Below are 15439 nucleotides of genomic sequence, written 5' to 3'. Positions count from 1 at the left end.
CTAATCCGAGCGATGTGTGTTTGCAGTTCAATGTTAAAAAGTCCACGGAGCCCGTCCAGCCCCGAGCCCTCCTCAAGTTCCCAGACATCTACGGACCCAGGCCGGCTGTGACAGCCCCGGAGGTCATCAACTATGCGGACTACACTCTGAAGCCCACGGAGGAGCCTGCTGCACCTGCCAGCCCCCAGGCCCCGAATGACAGCCGCCTCAAGAGGCAGGTCACAGAGGAGCTGTTCATCCTTCCTCAGAATGGTAGGGGTCTCCTGCCCCCGGTTCCTTTATAGGCAGGACTGGGGGAGGGGGCGGGAGGGGGGCTGCCTAACGGCGTCTCTGTAGATGCCGCACATGGCCAGCCCCAGCATCCATAGCATTGGACTCTGGGCAAGCAGGTGGGCCTGGGGCCGGAGCTACGGTGCTTTATTCCTGCAGGTCTATTGCTGCATTGCTTCCCTCCCAGACCTCCAGCTTCCCACTGGGCAGTGGAGGGTCCTCCAAGTCATGCAGAAGAGTTGTGATTAGATCGTGGGCTTTCAGCATCATGGGTTCGAGTCTCTGCCCTTTCATGTACTTGCTGTGTGGCCTTGGTCCTGTTGCTAACCTTTCTGGGCCTCACTTTCCTTATACACAAAAATGGGACTGCAGAATTATCTGCCCAGTAGGGCTGTAGTGAAGTGTAAATAAAATAACGTATATAAAGTACTCATCCCAGGGTGTGGCCCAAAGGATGTAAGCACAACATATTGTTATTATTGTGTTTCTCTCCTTCTCATCAGTGTGGACTTCAAGATAGAACACCGTTCAGGGTACAGTGCTGTGCTGGGCTCTGGGGCAGATGTGCAAAGCAGACATGTCCCTAACCCAAAGGAGCATGCAGGCTTTCTTTCTTTCTTTCTTTCTTTTTTTTTTTTAAGATTATTTATTTATTTATTTATTCATAGAGACGAGAGAGAGAGAGAGAGAGAGAGAGGCAGAGACACAGGCAGAGGGAGAAGCAGGCTCCATGCAGAGAGCCTGATGTGGGACTTGATCCCGGGTCTCCAGGATCACACCCTAGGCTGCAGGCTGCACTAAACCGCTGCGCCACTGGGGCTGCCCGCATTCAGGCTTTCTTAAGGAGGCAAGAAATACAGCCGGGAGAATGGATGGCTGTGTGGTTTGGGGGTTTTGTGCATGTGTTTGGACAAGGAGATGGCAGTAGAGGAAGCAGCTCTGACATTGACCCCGATTTTTGTGCATCTCCTGGCCCGGGTCCAGGTGTACCCCATGTGGCCAGTGGACAGACACCCTTCCACCCAGACCTACCCAGGACCATGGTGATTAGCCTGGCATTTCTTGAAGAACAGATTCATGTAGCGCCTGTAGCATGAATGAATCTGCTTCACTTTTAGACTCCAGCCTACATTTTGTTTTTATTTTAAAGATGGTCTTTTTATTTGAGAGACAGACAGCATGAGCAGGGGGAGGGGCAGAGGGAGAAAGAGAAGCAGACTCCCTGCTGAGCAGGGAGCCTGATGCAGGACTCGATCCCAGGAGCCCAGGATCATGACCTGAGCCAAAGGCAGACGCTGACAGACTGAGCCACCCAGGTGATCCAACCTGCCTGTTTTAAATAGGTAAAAATATTTAATATGGAGGACTTGAGATAAAAATATTTATATGGAGGACTTGAGAGCTAAAAATATTAATATGGAGGACTTGAGAGCTTAAGCTTGGAGGGTGGGGAAGAGCTTGCATGAGGAGCCTTGGGGGTAGTGATCAGAATCGTAATTTCTCAAAGCTCTGATGAAGCCAGGATCGGTTGCTCTCCACCACGAAGAGCAGGAGAGTGTGTCAGAGACTGGAACTTTGAAGAATTCAGAACATTAGCTCATCTTCTCTTTGTCGTCATTCCTCATTCTTTTTTCCCACCCCGGAAGCCAAGCACTGGCTCGACAGAAAGCAATCAGGAGTTGATTCTTCAGCAGTATTGGCCAGAGGCATGGGGGTGCCTATTGGATGTTGTCCCCAGGATGCTGGACATGTCTTGCTCCCAGCCGTGACGATCCTCAGCTCTCTGTGTAGCTCAGCGTCCCGTTTCTGGAAGCTGAATCCATCCCTGCATTACCAAGTGGGGCCAGCTTTGGTCTGGTTTTGATTTTGAAGGCTGAGGTCATCTGAGAGCAGAGAGCTCTGGGTGCCAGGCAGGCCCCCTCCTGTCACTGACCCTGCTGTGGTCCTCCGTGCGGCGCCCTTGGAAGCCACATGGGTCCTGCGTGTGTGTTGGTTTTGTTTTACTCATTGGTCACAGCCTGGTCAATCTGTTCCTTACTTAGATGCACCAGGGGAATTTTTCACCACATAACAAACCATTTGGAAGTTAAATAGTCCTTTAAATATCTACTCTCTAAATTTGTTCTGAAGATAAAAAAAATTTAAAAATTCCAATTGGCCTGAAGTGGAGTCTGCTACAGCTGCTGAATCCTCTGATTCTTAGAATATGTTTGACTCATGACAGTCTCCCAGATGTTTGGCTCCTGTTCAAATGAGGTACAGAATGAGCAATATTTGTGTTTTTAGGAACTTCTGAATTAAAGATACGGTCATTCATTCATTCATTCCACAAGCATTTCTTCAGCCTCCCCTGAAGTCCCACCACGACCCCTGACCTTCCCCAGCATCCACTTGCCCCTTGCAGCCTCACTCTTTCACACTTATCTCCAGCTGTGAACACAAGAGGAGCAGGGATTAGAGTCTGGGACAGGTGGAGATGGGCTGGGCTTGGCTTGCCTGAAACAAGGCGACAGGGCCACACAGGCTGTGACAATTTCCCTTACTCAAAGCTCACTGTGGGCCGGGCCCTGGACCATGTACTTTCCCCGCTTTACTTCATTTCATGCAAGTAACTCTAGAAAAGAGGGACTATGATTAACTCCAGTGTAAAGATGAGGAAACTGAGAAGTCACTTGTCCAGGGTCACGTAACTATCACTTGGCAGCTCAAGTGTGACAGCAAAGCCCATATCATGGCCACTAGGCTGTGACCATCCTTCAAACTATAAACCCAGGGGCGCCTGGGTGGCTCAGTTGGTTAAGCATCTGCCTGCAGCTCAGGTAATGATCCCGGGGTCCTGGGATCAAGCCCCGTGTCGGGCTCTCTGCTCCCCGGGTTGCCTGCTTCTCCCTCTCCCTCTTGTGAGAGCACTGCTTGTGCTCTCTCTGTGTCAAATAAATAAATAAATAAATAAATATTAAAAAATATATAATCCCAGGACATCAGGCATCACTCTGATGTGTCCACCACGACTTGGCACTCAGCTAGAGAGACTTCGGTTTATATTCATGGCATAGGTGGCAAATGGGAAAGACAGGATCTAGAAGACAGGTCCCTGGCATGGGTGGCAGTGACGGCCTTACCTCTCTTACCAGGTGTGGTGGAGGATGTGTGTGTCATGGAGGCCTGGAACCCAGAAAAGGCTGCCAGTTGGAACCAAGCCCCCAAACTCCACTACCGCTTGGACTATGACCAGCAGAAAGCAGAACTGTTTGTGACTCGTCTGGAAGGTATTACTTTTATTTGACTTTCACGGGCTTCCATGTGTCCGTCTCCCCCGGAGGAGCTGGGCAGGGGGGATGAGAGCATCTGTGGCCCGAGGGAGCACTCTGTAATGAACGAACCCTGAAATGTGTGTATAGTTCCCGGCCCCTCTCGTATAACCTCCAAAGTGGAGAATCCTGATTGGCAAATATCTTTCTCCCAAAAGGGGATTCGGGGACCAGGCTCCTTCCATCAGGGGCTCCGTAATCCTCCCAGGCCTCCTTGTCATCTGAACCTAGCAGGTGGAAAGAGAGGGAGAAGAGGGAGAGAGCACAACCGTCCCTTAAAAGCCTGCATGGCCTGCACAGAACATGCGTCACTCCTGCTCGCCCCTGGAGCTCGGTCACATGGCCACTGGCTGCCAAGGAGCCTGGGACATGTGGCTTAGCAGGTGCTCGGCACAAAGAGGAAGGGGGTTTTAGTGAACAGCTAGCCATACCCTGCCGCAGGTGCCTTTGACATTGAATGGGGCTTTGTGCCGGATGTGGAGGGTGTTCTGAATGGGCGGTGAAGCTGCTGAAATCCAAGAACTGGGCAGTCTTTCCGAGGGGGTCAGGATGTCCCTGGTCTCCCTACCCCACCAGTTCACTTTACCATCAGCAAACAAAGCTGAGGCTTTGCAAAGGAATTGAGGTTAACAGTGGACCATTCTATGGCTCCTGGGAGCTGTGAGCAGGAGAAATTGGCCTTCTGTATTAAATTTTCTGTTTCTAGGGAGTGTTTCTCCTTTTTATGTTCTTTCAAGATTTTTTTTTAGCATTTTCACATACTTTATGACATTTGGTCTTCACAACAGTCCCATTTAGCAGATTAGTAACTGAGGCCTAGCAATCAGGTGACTTGTCTGAGATCACTCCAGCTATTGGTGCCAGAGTCAGGACTAAACCCCAGTTCCCCTGGAGCTTGGTGGAAAGTTCTAGCAGGACACATGGCTTCAGTTTTTCACCTTCTCTTCCTGGGAAAGGTCAGCTACCATTTCCCAGGGGATCATTGAGCAGCCAGCCAGAAGAGCATCACGGGTACAAGTTTCTGGATCAGTTCACACTGTGAAGCGTTAAAAACACCCAAGTTTAGAATAAGAGAATGACAGAGGTAGTGGCCAAGCGAGTCGTGTCACCAGTGGTTATGTGGTAAATGTTTAAAGGACAGAACAAACAAGTACAGTATCAGAGCACAGAAGTCATTAGAGGTTTGTGGGGCCTGGCAACCCGGGGACACCTCATAGGCAGAGGGTGGGTCTCTGGGAAGCACCCCATAGTGTCCCTGTGGTCTGGGGACAGTGTGTGTGACACTGGCCACCTCGGGGGAGCTGCTGTTTCTGAGTCTCACTGAGAGGTGATTCCACAAAGCCACGGTGGTCAGCCCGAGGCTCTCAGACCCTGAGGTCACGACCACGAAGCCGGACCCGGCAGCTCGGGCCCACCTGTGCTTCTCCCCTGCCCTGTCTCGTTGGCTGCAGCTGTGACCAGCGGCCACGACGGAGGCTGTGACTGCTACATCCAAGGCAGCGTGACCAACAGGACCCGGACCGTGGAGGCCCAGACGGCTCTGAGGAAGCGGCAGCTGCACACCACCTGGGAGGAAGGCCTGGTGCTCCCCCTGGCGGAGGAGGAGCTGCCCACAGCCACCCTGCTGCTGACCCTGCGGACCTGCGACCGCTTCTCGCGCCACAGCGTGGTCGGGGAGCTCCGCCTGGGCCTGGACGGGGTGTCTGTGCCTCTGGGGGCCGCCCAGTGGGGTGAGCTGAAGACTTCGGTTAAGGTAGGGTAACCCCTTGCCGGGAAAGGTGAAACCTGGTAGTGGAGCTTGGGGTGGAGGCACTGGGCCAGCAAGTTTCACAAACCTTCCCAGTGTGTGGGTGTGCGTGATGCGCACGTGCAAGGAAGATTGGAGTGGTGAACCGGGTGGAAGGCTAGAGCAGACGCATAGCCCAGGCTGTGGAATTCCTGGCGTCTGGTTTTGCTTCTAGCTTGCCATGCAAAGAAGCCCCTGCCATCATGGAAAACATGTTATGAGTGTATTGGCTCGAACGCTGACAGTAATATCCCCATCTGAGTTCATGGGACGCTCCCTGTGTCCCTCCTGTGCGCCACGCACTGCACCGGAGATGACACCACATAGAGCCCCTCTCTCCATAGAACTTACAGGCCAGAGGGATACATTGGAGCAGGCGAGTGATGATGAAAGCAATGATACTGGACCTGTGTTGAATCCTAGGACATCTAAGAGAGGCCTAACCGAAGTGCCCTGATGGAGGGTTCTAGAAGGCCTGGTGTGAAGTGGTGTTTGTGTTGAGCTTTGAAGGACGGACTGGGTTGGGGCAGCCCCAGAGCTCAGAGCTCTCTGTGGCCACCAGCCCTGGGACAGTTCTCCCCACGCCTCTGCTGCCGGGGGAGCCGAGAGTGGATGTGAAGGGTCTGCCAAGAGGCTGCACTGTTCAGAGGGGGGTCATTTGGGAGCAAGCCATTGTTCCTCACAGGCTGGGCAGCGAGGGGTTGGAGAGGTCAGGACCCTAGGACAGTGTGTGGTTATTTAGGCCCTCGGGTCAGGGCCTGCCACCATGGATGGAACCTTCTGGGGACCAGTCTCAAGCAGCTGGTCAGTGCCTTATCGGGAGACCACCTAGCCCACAAAGCCCTACTGCCTGGCCCTTCACAGAAAGCATTCAGTGACTCCTGTGCTCGAGTAATAAAAATACTAAAAAGGGCATTCATTTTCGAGTACTCACCATCTATCAATCCCTGTGCTTGGAACGTCACTTCAGTTCTTTCTCAAAGCAGCCAGGTGGAAACGACGCTGTGACTCATTTACTGACACGGGGACTGGGGCTTAGGGTGGTTGGGTAACCCATACAGGGTCACCCAGCTGGGACGCCACCAGCTCGGCCTTGCGGCCAGGTTGGTCTGGCTGTAGGTTGGGTGCTGTGTCCTCGCCACGGTGCCATGGAAGTGCCCTGCTGCATGGGAGGCCCCATTGGCCACAGCCTTTCCTGATGGTTCCGGCCGATGGGGACACCTGCCCCCCCTCCTTTCTGCTACCATCTCTTCCTCGCCTTACTTTTCTTTCTTTCCCAGGCTCAGAAAGTCGATAAAAATTGACAGCCATTCTCAGCTGGAACCAGGCTGTTCCGAAGCACGCTCTCTAATGAGTGTGTGATTTGGGACTTGAGCAGAATCACAGCCGGGGAAGAGGATCTGACACATTGGTTTATTCAGCTGGTAAACCAGCTTTCTCTGGAAGTGGAGGGGCTCCCCCAGGGCTTTGGAGACTTTCGTGCCACGGGGGCCGATCTAGCCTCTCCAGGGGGAAGTCTTGGATGGGCTGTCCCTCCCTCCTAGAAGAGCAAAACATGTTCATTCATCCCAAGAATACCTTGCCGGTTTCCAGCAGGTGCCAGGCCCCGTGCCAGGAGCTGGGGACACAGCGGTCATTAAGAGGAAGCCCATCCCATCACGGCGTGCTCACTGTCCTCAGCATCATGCTCATAGGTGCTACCGTGCCACAAAGACACCCTCACCCTCATGGCCCACTAGCCTGCTTCCACGCTTGTGAGCGATGTCAGAGGCAGCATGTTGGCAGACGTAGGCCCTGGCACCCCAGGCGGGTGAGGGTGGGTGGGCCTGGCCCCAACTGGAGCGTGTGAGCTGATGTGAATGAGATGGGTGCAACCTTCAAGTGGCTGCGGCCCTGGAGCCTCTCTCCTCTAGGCCAGAATGGGTTAACCAAGGGGCTGTCCGTGCCCCAGTTCGCACCAGAAGACGCTCAGCCAAAATGTGGCATGTGCGTCACCAAGGATCATGGAGCAACCCACTCCAAGGGCATCTTGGATGACTCATGGAGAGCCCAGGAGAAAGACGGGGGCAGGGTGAGGGTGAAGGAAGCCTTATTTTTGTCGGCAGGTACTTGAAGCAGCAGAGCCGAGGAGGTAGAGGCTGCTAAGATCGCCGGGCTGTGGTACAGCCGGTGGGGCTCATCCGGGGCTCTTGACAAGCCCTTCACCAGCTGACGGGCCCAGACTCCTCTCACCTGGCTTAGGGGAGACAGGACGCTGATGCTGGATTGTCCCCAGCTACAGCCCAGGCCAACCGTGGACCTCCAAGAAGTGATCTTGAATCGGGAGGTTGGGGTCCATGCAGCCCTGCTGCCACCCCTCTGGGTGCCCGGACAGGTCCCTGAGCCCACTTCCTTCACTGTGGAATGAGACGTCTGAAAAGCCCCGGGTTAGGACTCGGGCTTCGGTGTCAGACTAGACCTCCGTTCAAGGCTCGGCTTTGCTACTTCCCTTACTTTGGCTACATGACCTCAGGCAGTGACGTGCCCTCTCAGAGTCAAGGTCTTCTGCGTAAAATGGGAATGAGATTAGTGTCGCTAGGGTTGTTGTCAAGATTCAGTAGGATGTCTCACTCTTCTTTCTCACAAGTATTTGTTGTGTGTCAGCTGGATGCTACCTGCTGGGCAGTGGCTTTGTGGAGCTTCCAGCCTAGTGGGATAGATGATGCAATTGCACCGAGCACATAGTAAGTGTTTAATTAGTCTTAGCTGCTATTATTCCTGTCATTGCCAAAGTCCCTGGCAGCTCTTGAATCATTTTGTCATGTGACCTATTTACTCAGGGCCTTTTGAATCACTGGGGTCAGGTTGAAGATATTTTTTCCCACAGAGGACAGGGGTGACCCGGGCAGAGGGCTGGCCAGCCTCATCCAGCCCCCCTCCCAAAACCCAGACTGGCTCCTCTTCAGAAACAATATTCCCACTTAGTCATCTCAAAAAGTGCTGGTTGTCCTTCCTTGATGATCAATGGTGATAATCTCAGCAGATAGTTCCACGGCGCTTACTGTGGGCCGGGCCCATTGGCGGGATATATTATTACTCCCATTTTACAGACGAGGAACTGGAGGCGTGGGGAAGTTAGGTAGCGTGCTGGAGGGTGCACAGCGAGGGAATGGTATGACTGGAGCTCAGCCCCAGATGGTCTGGTGCCAGAGTCTATACCCTCAGTACCAACTTGGGTCAGTGACAGACATCTGCCTCCTAGGGGGCTCTTTGGGTCATTTATGTCCCTCGGTGGGTTTGTTGAAATTCCAAATTATTTTTTTTTAAAGATTTAACCACTTATTCATAAGAGAGAGAGAGGCAGAGACATAGGCAGAGGGAGAAGCAGGCTCCTCCCAATGTGGGAGCCCAATGTGGGACTCGATGCCCAGACCCGGGAACACGCCTTGAGCCAAAGGCAGATGCTCAACCACTGAGCCACCCAGGCATCCCAAAATTCCAAATTCTTGTAGGAATTTCAGCAGAGATGCTCTAAAGCCAGAGACGGAGGAGAGGCATGTTGGATGCTTCACGGAGGCATCCGTTACCTCCCGCAGAGTGTGGTTATTGCCAGTGGTCTCTGGGGCCCTTCCTACCACTGCATGCCCAGCTTTTCTGTTGACACAGTTGGCCATTCTGTTGACCAAGCAAGGCCCTGCTCAGCATTCGTACATCACATTATTGACTCTCAGCCCTACAGGGGCTGGAAAGAATTATCTTTTCAAACAGAGTAATGAATCACAACTCCCCACTGCCCCAGGAGCCTGACCGGTGGATGCAATGGTTCTCAAACTGTGTCCCCTAGAACCCTAGTGTTCTATAAAGATACCCCAAGACTTTGTAGGGGTGGTGGTAGTGAAGGGTCAGAAGGGGTCCTGGCCCTCTGCCCCTGCCACATGCTAAGTGTCATCTCTTTGATCTGTTTTCTGTGTTGGGTTTGAATACTTGATATTCAGAAAATCACATTTTGTGCAAATGAAAAGTTCTTATTAAAGCACATGCTGCCCATAATTCCTCTGTGCCCTCCTCCCTTCTGCGGGAAGGTACTGTTGGTGGGTAAAAGGTTTCTGGGATGCCTGTCGGGTACAAGTCCAGTGTGACCCCAGCCTCAGCTTTAGTTGATGGGTCAGCAGCCACCCCTAAGTGCAGCTCCCCTACATCATCCTCTCTGTTTCAGGAGCCATCTGCAGGAACTGGAGAGGTCCTTGTGTCCATCAGCTACCTCCCGGCTGCCAACCGCCTCCTGGTCGTGCTCATTAAGGCCAAGAACCTCCACTCGAACCAGTCCAAGGCGCTCCTGGGAAAGGGTGAGTGAGATCACACGCTCTTCTTTAAATTCATATCATTTACCCCTGAGCCAATCCCTTCCTCGGGCCTGGGTACGCCCTATCTAGAGCTCCCTACCTTGCAGACCCACATGTGAAGAACCAGTCTTACTCGTGATCAGAAGAAACTAAGGATCGAACCGTAGCCACAGAGAGGAGTATCTGGACTGTAGCTCAGCCTGTCACCCCCACTGGGCTGGATGCACCTCACTGGTAGCTGTCAGGAAGGCCAGGCTGCCCTCCTGTCTTAGCTCGCTATCACTGTGTGCCCCACACCCACCCCAGTCTCTTCTTTCTTCTCAGTTTTTGCCAACCTGCCACCCCCACACCAGCTGAGTGTGGGTGCTGACAGAAGGTGTGTGGGTGCATGGGCTGAGGCGGCCCGAAGCTAGGGCGTCTGTGCCCCATATACCCAAGTAAGCATCTCTTCAACATTCTGGAAGCCTCAGTTTTTCCTTCTGGATCCCCCAGCACAGACCTCGAGTCTTGGGCACCAAAGAGGCTCTCTTGTCAGAGCAGGAAAGCAAGCAGCACTGGTTAGCAGCGTGATACCTGGACCCAGAGCCAAGTGTTCATAGCAGGATATAAATAAACAGATATTTATAGCAGGATACAAATAAAGAATTACCACCGCATTCAGAACCTTTGAATTTGGGGCAAATGAAATCAGAAGAGCTGGTCTTGCCGACAGAGTCCCCAGCCAAAGTGTCAGAATTCAGTGCCTTTCCTCATCCCCTCCAGACAATTCTTTGCTTCCTGCTCTTTTTTTTTTTTTTTTTTACAGCTCCTGTCAGGACAATTACAACACAACACTGTCTCTCAAATCTATCTGCTGAAATAACAAACTAGCCACCCGGGGGTGATAATTATAGCCATAAATACCGAGGAACAATTATTCTCGCATTAGCTTCAGGAACCTTGACTAATGAAAACATAATCCAGCTTCTGAGCCTTGTGGTGTTCCATGCAAGCTTGTCCTGTGACCTGTGCTGATGTCCTGGGGGGGGGGCAGCTCTAGTGGTGCAGTACCTGTGGGGGCCAAGGCAGTCTGCCCTCACCCTCACCCTATGAAGCTGGGGTGCTCAAGTAAAATTTATAAACCAACAGAAGAGAAGAACTGAACCAACCAGCAGGAGACCTTCTATCTGAATAATCCACAAAAATGCTTGGATGGAGAACCGATGGGATAAAGGCATAGGGATGGCTCAGTTTTTCTGGTCTGAATTGAAAATCATAGCTGCAGTATACCTGAGCCATTATTGTGGACCTGGTTTGATGTGGGACATGAAGACACTTGCAAGGGTGCATGGCAAGTTGTGCTTCCAGCCTGACCCAATCGTGGGCCACCCAGTGACCACCCTGATGTATTATACTGTTGTTGGTTTTCCACACTACAGTCTAAGATCTATGGAGGCAAGAACTTTTGCTGTACCCCCAGGTCTAGTGCCTCAGGGTAGGCATTTAATAATTGTTGACCAAATGCATAACCCAGTGATGGCTGCAGAAAGGGGTGGGCCTGGAGAGGGGGAGCCTCGGTGTAGATCTTCAGCCAGAGATGCTGTCTCTCCAGCCCTAGGAAGGAGCATCACCCTGGGCCCACCACACTCCACAAGCTCACCCTTCTGTCTCTCTCTTTCCCCCAGATGTCTCTGTCAAGGTGACCTTAAAGCATCAGGCGCAGAAGCTGAAGAAGAAGCAGACAAAACGGGCCAAGCACAAGATCAACCCCGTGTGGAACGAGATGATCATGTTCGAGCTGCCTGATGAGCTGTTGCAGGCCTCTAGCGTGGAGCTGGAGGTGCTGGGCCAGGATGAGGAGGGGCAGAGCTGTGCGCTTGGCCACTGCAGCCTGGGCCTGCACGCCTCGGGCTCTGAGCGCAGCCACTGGGAGGAGATGCTCAAGAACCCTCGCCGGCAGATCGCCATGTGGCACCAGCTGCATCTGTAGCCAGCCACCTGGGCTCCTCCCTTCTCGGGCACAACCCGGCCCGTCCAGCCCTGCTCTTCTCTGCGACGTCCTCTTTGTACCCCATCCTCATTCTGACACCCAGGAGACAGATGTGTTTGCAAAGGCCAAGACCCCGTCCCTCTCTTAGTACATTCTTGTTTCAAAAACATGAGCAGGGCAGTGTGTGGAAACAGGACATTTGGGTTGCACTGCAGAGTGCATTTTGCTCATCTGTGCAGTGGAAGAGACACTTGTCAAATACAGCCCATGGGCAGGTTTTGCAGGTGGGGTCAGGCCAGATGCAGGGAAAGTTTAATGTGGGGAATAATGTCTACAAAGAATGGGGGTCTTTAAAAATAAGCATTTCAAAACTGATGGAGGAAATAAAGTATCCTGGATCAACTCCTAGAGTTAGGGAGTGTCAAGGTGGGATGACCTCTTAGCCAGCATGAAATTGTGCCCCTGACCCATGACAGTAACCCAGTAACTGAGGTTCTCGAACCTTAGTGTGTGAAGATCACCAGCAGATCCCCCGGGGCCCACCTGTTGACATTCCAAATCAATATTCCTGGCCACAACCCAGGCATCTGCATTTTTAACAAGCACCATGTGGTTTTGATGCAGAGGTTGGAGCAGTGCACTCGGAGAAATCCCTTCTGCGACATTCCAGACAGGTTTTCCCAGAGTCCCGGTCGGGACTCCAACACCCTGGGGCAGCCAGCTCCGATGCTGGACATCTCAACTGTCAGTGTGAAATTTGGGAGGCCTCTCTGGGTTTTTTTTTTTTATTTTAATTATTTTATTTCTTAATGTTTTCATTTGTGCTCTTCAGATCCTGTTCTTGGATTGAACTTTGTGCTTTTTATTGAAGAACTCTGTTGTTTTATCTCAAAATCAGTTTATGTTATACTCGGGGAGATCTTCCTTAACAAGGTATAGGTGGGATCCCCTGGTCGTCACCAGGCGCTAGTTGTCACACCCACCAGCATCACCAAAGTGACCCTCTGAGACAGATCCATCTTTCTCAGCATTGCAGCCATTTCGGGAGGAATTCAGTGTGAGGCACATATTGATTTAGTCCATTGTATCTGGCTACGTGGAAGTGAGAGAAGAAGGGATCTTGAAATAGGAAAAGAGAGTCTTTTGCAAATGTGCCTCCCTTCCTCAATTTTCAGGGCCGCCACTTTCATCAGTAAGTAACCAGCAGCTAGGTTTCAAATTCCTACCTTCTTATTCCAAACAGCTGTCCACATGGTCAATTAAATGCTGAATCTTGCTGAGTGGGTATAATATTTGCCCATGAACCAGGATCCCTGGGTTCTGTTGTTGGCCACCTGTAAAATAGGCCCAATGACATGGCAACTCTAGCTCTGTGAATGATGAACTAGCGTTCAGAAACTCTAGGCGCTCCCTGGCTAAAAACAAACTGTGGCCACCCGCAGATCATCTTTAAGCTTCAAGATGGCAGCTGACAATGACTGGAAGGTGCCAGAACCATCCCAGGCACTTCCAGAACCGTGGATTCTGCATTTGGGCTCGTCACTACTGATATCCAAACTGGGCTTTCAATTGTCACCCAGTCCTGTGATCTACAAGGGAACCCCCAGGCGAGGTGGGTAAGGGCCATGCTTCATGCCTGCAACAAGTCAGGCCATTCTTGGCCTCTCCATGAGAACCGGAGCAGGGGCCTCATCACCGTTGGTCATGACTTTCCCATTCTGTGCTGTAGAAAAGCATCCGAACAAAAAAAAATATCGAATCCCCGCTTAATTGGAAAGTCTTTCAGATAATTGGAAATCTTGCTCATTAGGGTTGGCCACCTCCTGCCAAGTTTTTTTTAGGCAAAGCATTTGTTAGTAATTTCCTATAACATGTTATTGAGGCTCCCCTCGCACTCTGGTCTCCCGGTTTTGGTTGGCATGGCCACAAGAAAACAAAACATTTCCTATGTGGGATGACCAGTACTCTCTTCTTGGCAACATCCGCTACTCCAATGTAGAAAAGTCTGGATTCTAGACTGAAAATCAGGAAACATGGGTTCTGCTTCCTTAGAAATCTATGCACCTGCCCCACAGTTGTACTGAAGGATGTCTGAGGTGGGTTGGGGAGCCTCTGATGCCAGAAATATCAACTCTGCCCATGGCCATCCCATCCCATCCCAGTCATCCATTCCTTTGTACCTCAAGGATTTCGATTTCCAGATTCCAAACTAAAGATTGCCCCTGATAGGAGTCAAATGCCACCACAGAACATCTCACTTAGCAGCCATGCGCAGGAACAAGATAGGTCTTGCAGGTGGTTTTGCCCATTGTGTTCACCGCTGTGTTCCAGAAACCTAGAATAAAGCTAGCTCGTGGGGCCTCATTAAATATCTGTTGAATGAATTAATGAATGAAGATTGGATAGGGAAGTAGACAGGAAAAGACACCTTATGGAAGTGACATAAAAATCAGTCTGCCCTGAGTCCTCAATGATAAAAGCATCCGCCATCTCAGCAGTCGGCCTGAACATTCACATGTGAGTACTCCCCTCCACCTGATGAGAGCTCGTAGCTTCCGTATAAATGTAACTAATGATTAGAAGAGAATATATTTGCTGTGATTTTCCACCAAAACTCCATCTTGGTGAATTGTAAATTGCCCAGACTGCCAAGTCGACAGACTTCAGTAATCTTCGCATCCGCGTACGTGGTACCAGACACATTTACAATTTACTACCAACCACGAGTAATTGAGCTTGTGTGAAATCAACTGATCATTTTTGAAAGGAGCAGCTTGTACTTGGTCAGGGAGTGTTTTCTAGAAAGGGCATGGAACAAGGTGAAAATAAAGTGAGAACCCATCATAGACAGGGCTGGGGCCCCCAGGATGACCTGGTTCTTTCCTAGATGCGGTGATGGGGATCGAGAACTGGGAGTCCACCCTCATTAATCCGTGACTCCACTTCTCACATCAAATCAGTGTGTATTGGCCGAGTGCCCATCGGTCAAGACCTGGCACGGGTCTATCCATTTCAATTTGAGAGATGACCTTGGTGTGGGTTGAGTGACCCATCACTCCAAATGACGCTGTGTAGAGAGGGTAAGTTGGAAGAGAGGCTCTCCGGGGGCAGTTCCTTTGGGATGGAAAGGTAGCCACGGCCTAAGCCAAATCGAGGCGAGGACCCCCAAAAGAGAGACCTAGTCCTTGTGATTTGTTTCTGCTGCCTGTGTTTCCTGTTGTCAGTGCTAAGTGTGTGTTTGTTTTGCAATCATGAACCGAAGCACAAAAAGACGCATGAGACATTGTAGTCCTATGTCTGGTGTCATACTTGGGAGCGAAAAACCTTTCAGTGGTAAATAAATAATTTCGAACTAGGTCAGGTGCCCGGTGTTTTCTTTTTCCTTTTCACTTAATATTTGACACCTATAAAATGCACAAACAATAATTTGATAAACGCTCACAAGCCACTGCTGAGTTTTACGAAATGTGGCAAATGCCATCCAAGAGCCCTCGGTCTCACTCAGGAGACCGCCGTGTTTCTCCCCACCCCAAGCAAGTCTTCATCCCTTCACTCCAGGTATTTGCCAACTCTGAGCAGCGTAAGAGTATTTGTGTGTGTTTTCGACGTGATTTAGATTGCATCCCACTATTTTGGCTCCATATTAGAATTTTTGGCTTGACCCACGCAGACATAGGTAGCTCTAGTTCATTTGTTTATTTACTTATTGATTTATTTGCTGCTGTATCCTAGTCCATTGTATGGGGAGGCCACAATCCCATTCTCTTACTGATGTACATGG

The 15439-nt window shown here is 51.2% G+C and overlaps 1 protein-coding gene across 1 annotated transcript in view; it reads left to right on the top strand.

Moving 5' to 3' along the window:
* Positions 1–15014, top strand: part of SYT13 (synaptotagmin 13) — a 44624-nt gene extending 29610 nt beyond the window's left edge. Inside the window, exons 2-6 of the mRNA XM_072790533.1 lie at positions 27–252; positions 3405–3539; positions 5033–5334; positions 9563–9692; positions 11354–15014. Coding sequence (XP_072646634.1) covers positions 27–252; positions 3405–3539; positions 5033–5334; positions 9563–9692; positions 11354–11658 — 1098 coding nt within the window. The 3' untranslated portion in view covers positions 11659–15014. The remainder of the gene's footprint in view (positions 1–26; positions 253–3404; positions 3540–5032; positions 5335–9562; positions 9693–11353) is intronic.
* The last annotated feature ends 425 nt before the right edge of the window (positions 15015–15439 follow it).

This window comes from Canis lupus, chromosome 21 (assembly GCF_048164855.1).
Source record: "Canis lupus baileyi chromosome 21, mCanLup2.hap1, whole genome shotgun sequence".
NCBI classification, from domain to species: Eukaryota; Metazoa; Chordata; class Mammalia; order Carnivora; family Canidae; genus Canis; species Canis lupus.
Note: the sequence above shows the minus strand (reverse complement) of the source record. Positions and strands in the feature narration are given on the sequence as shown.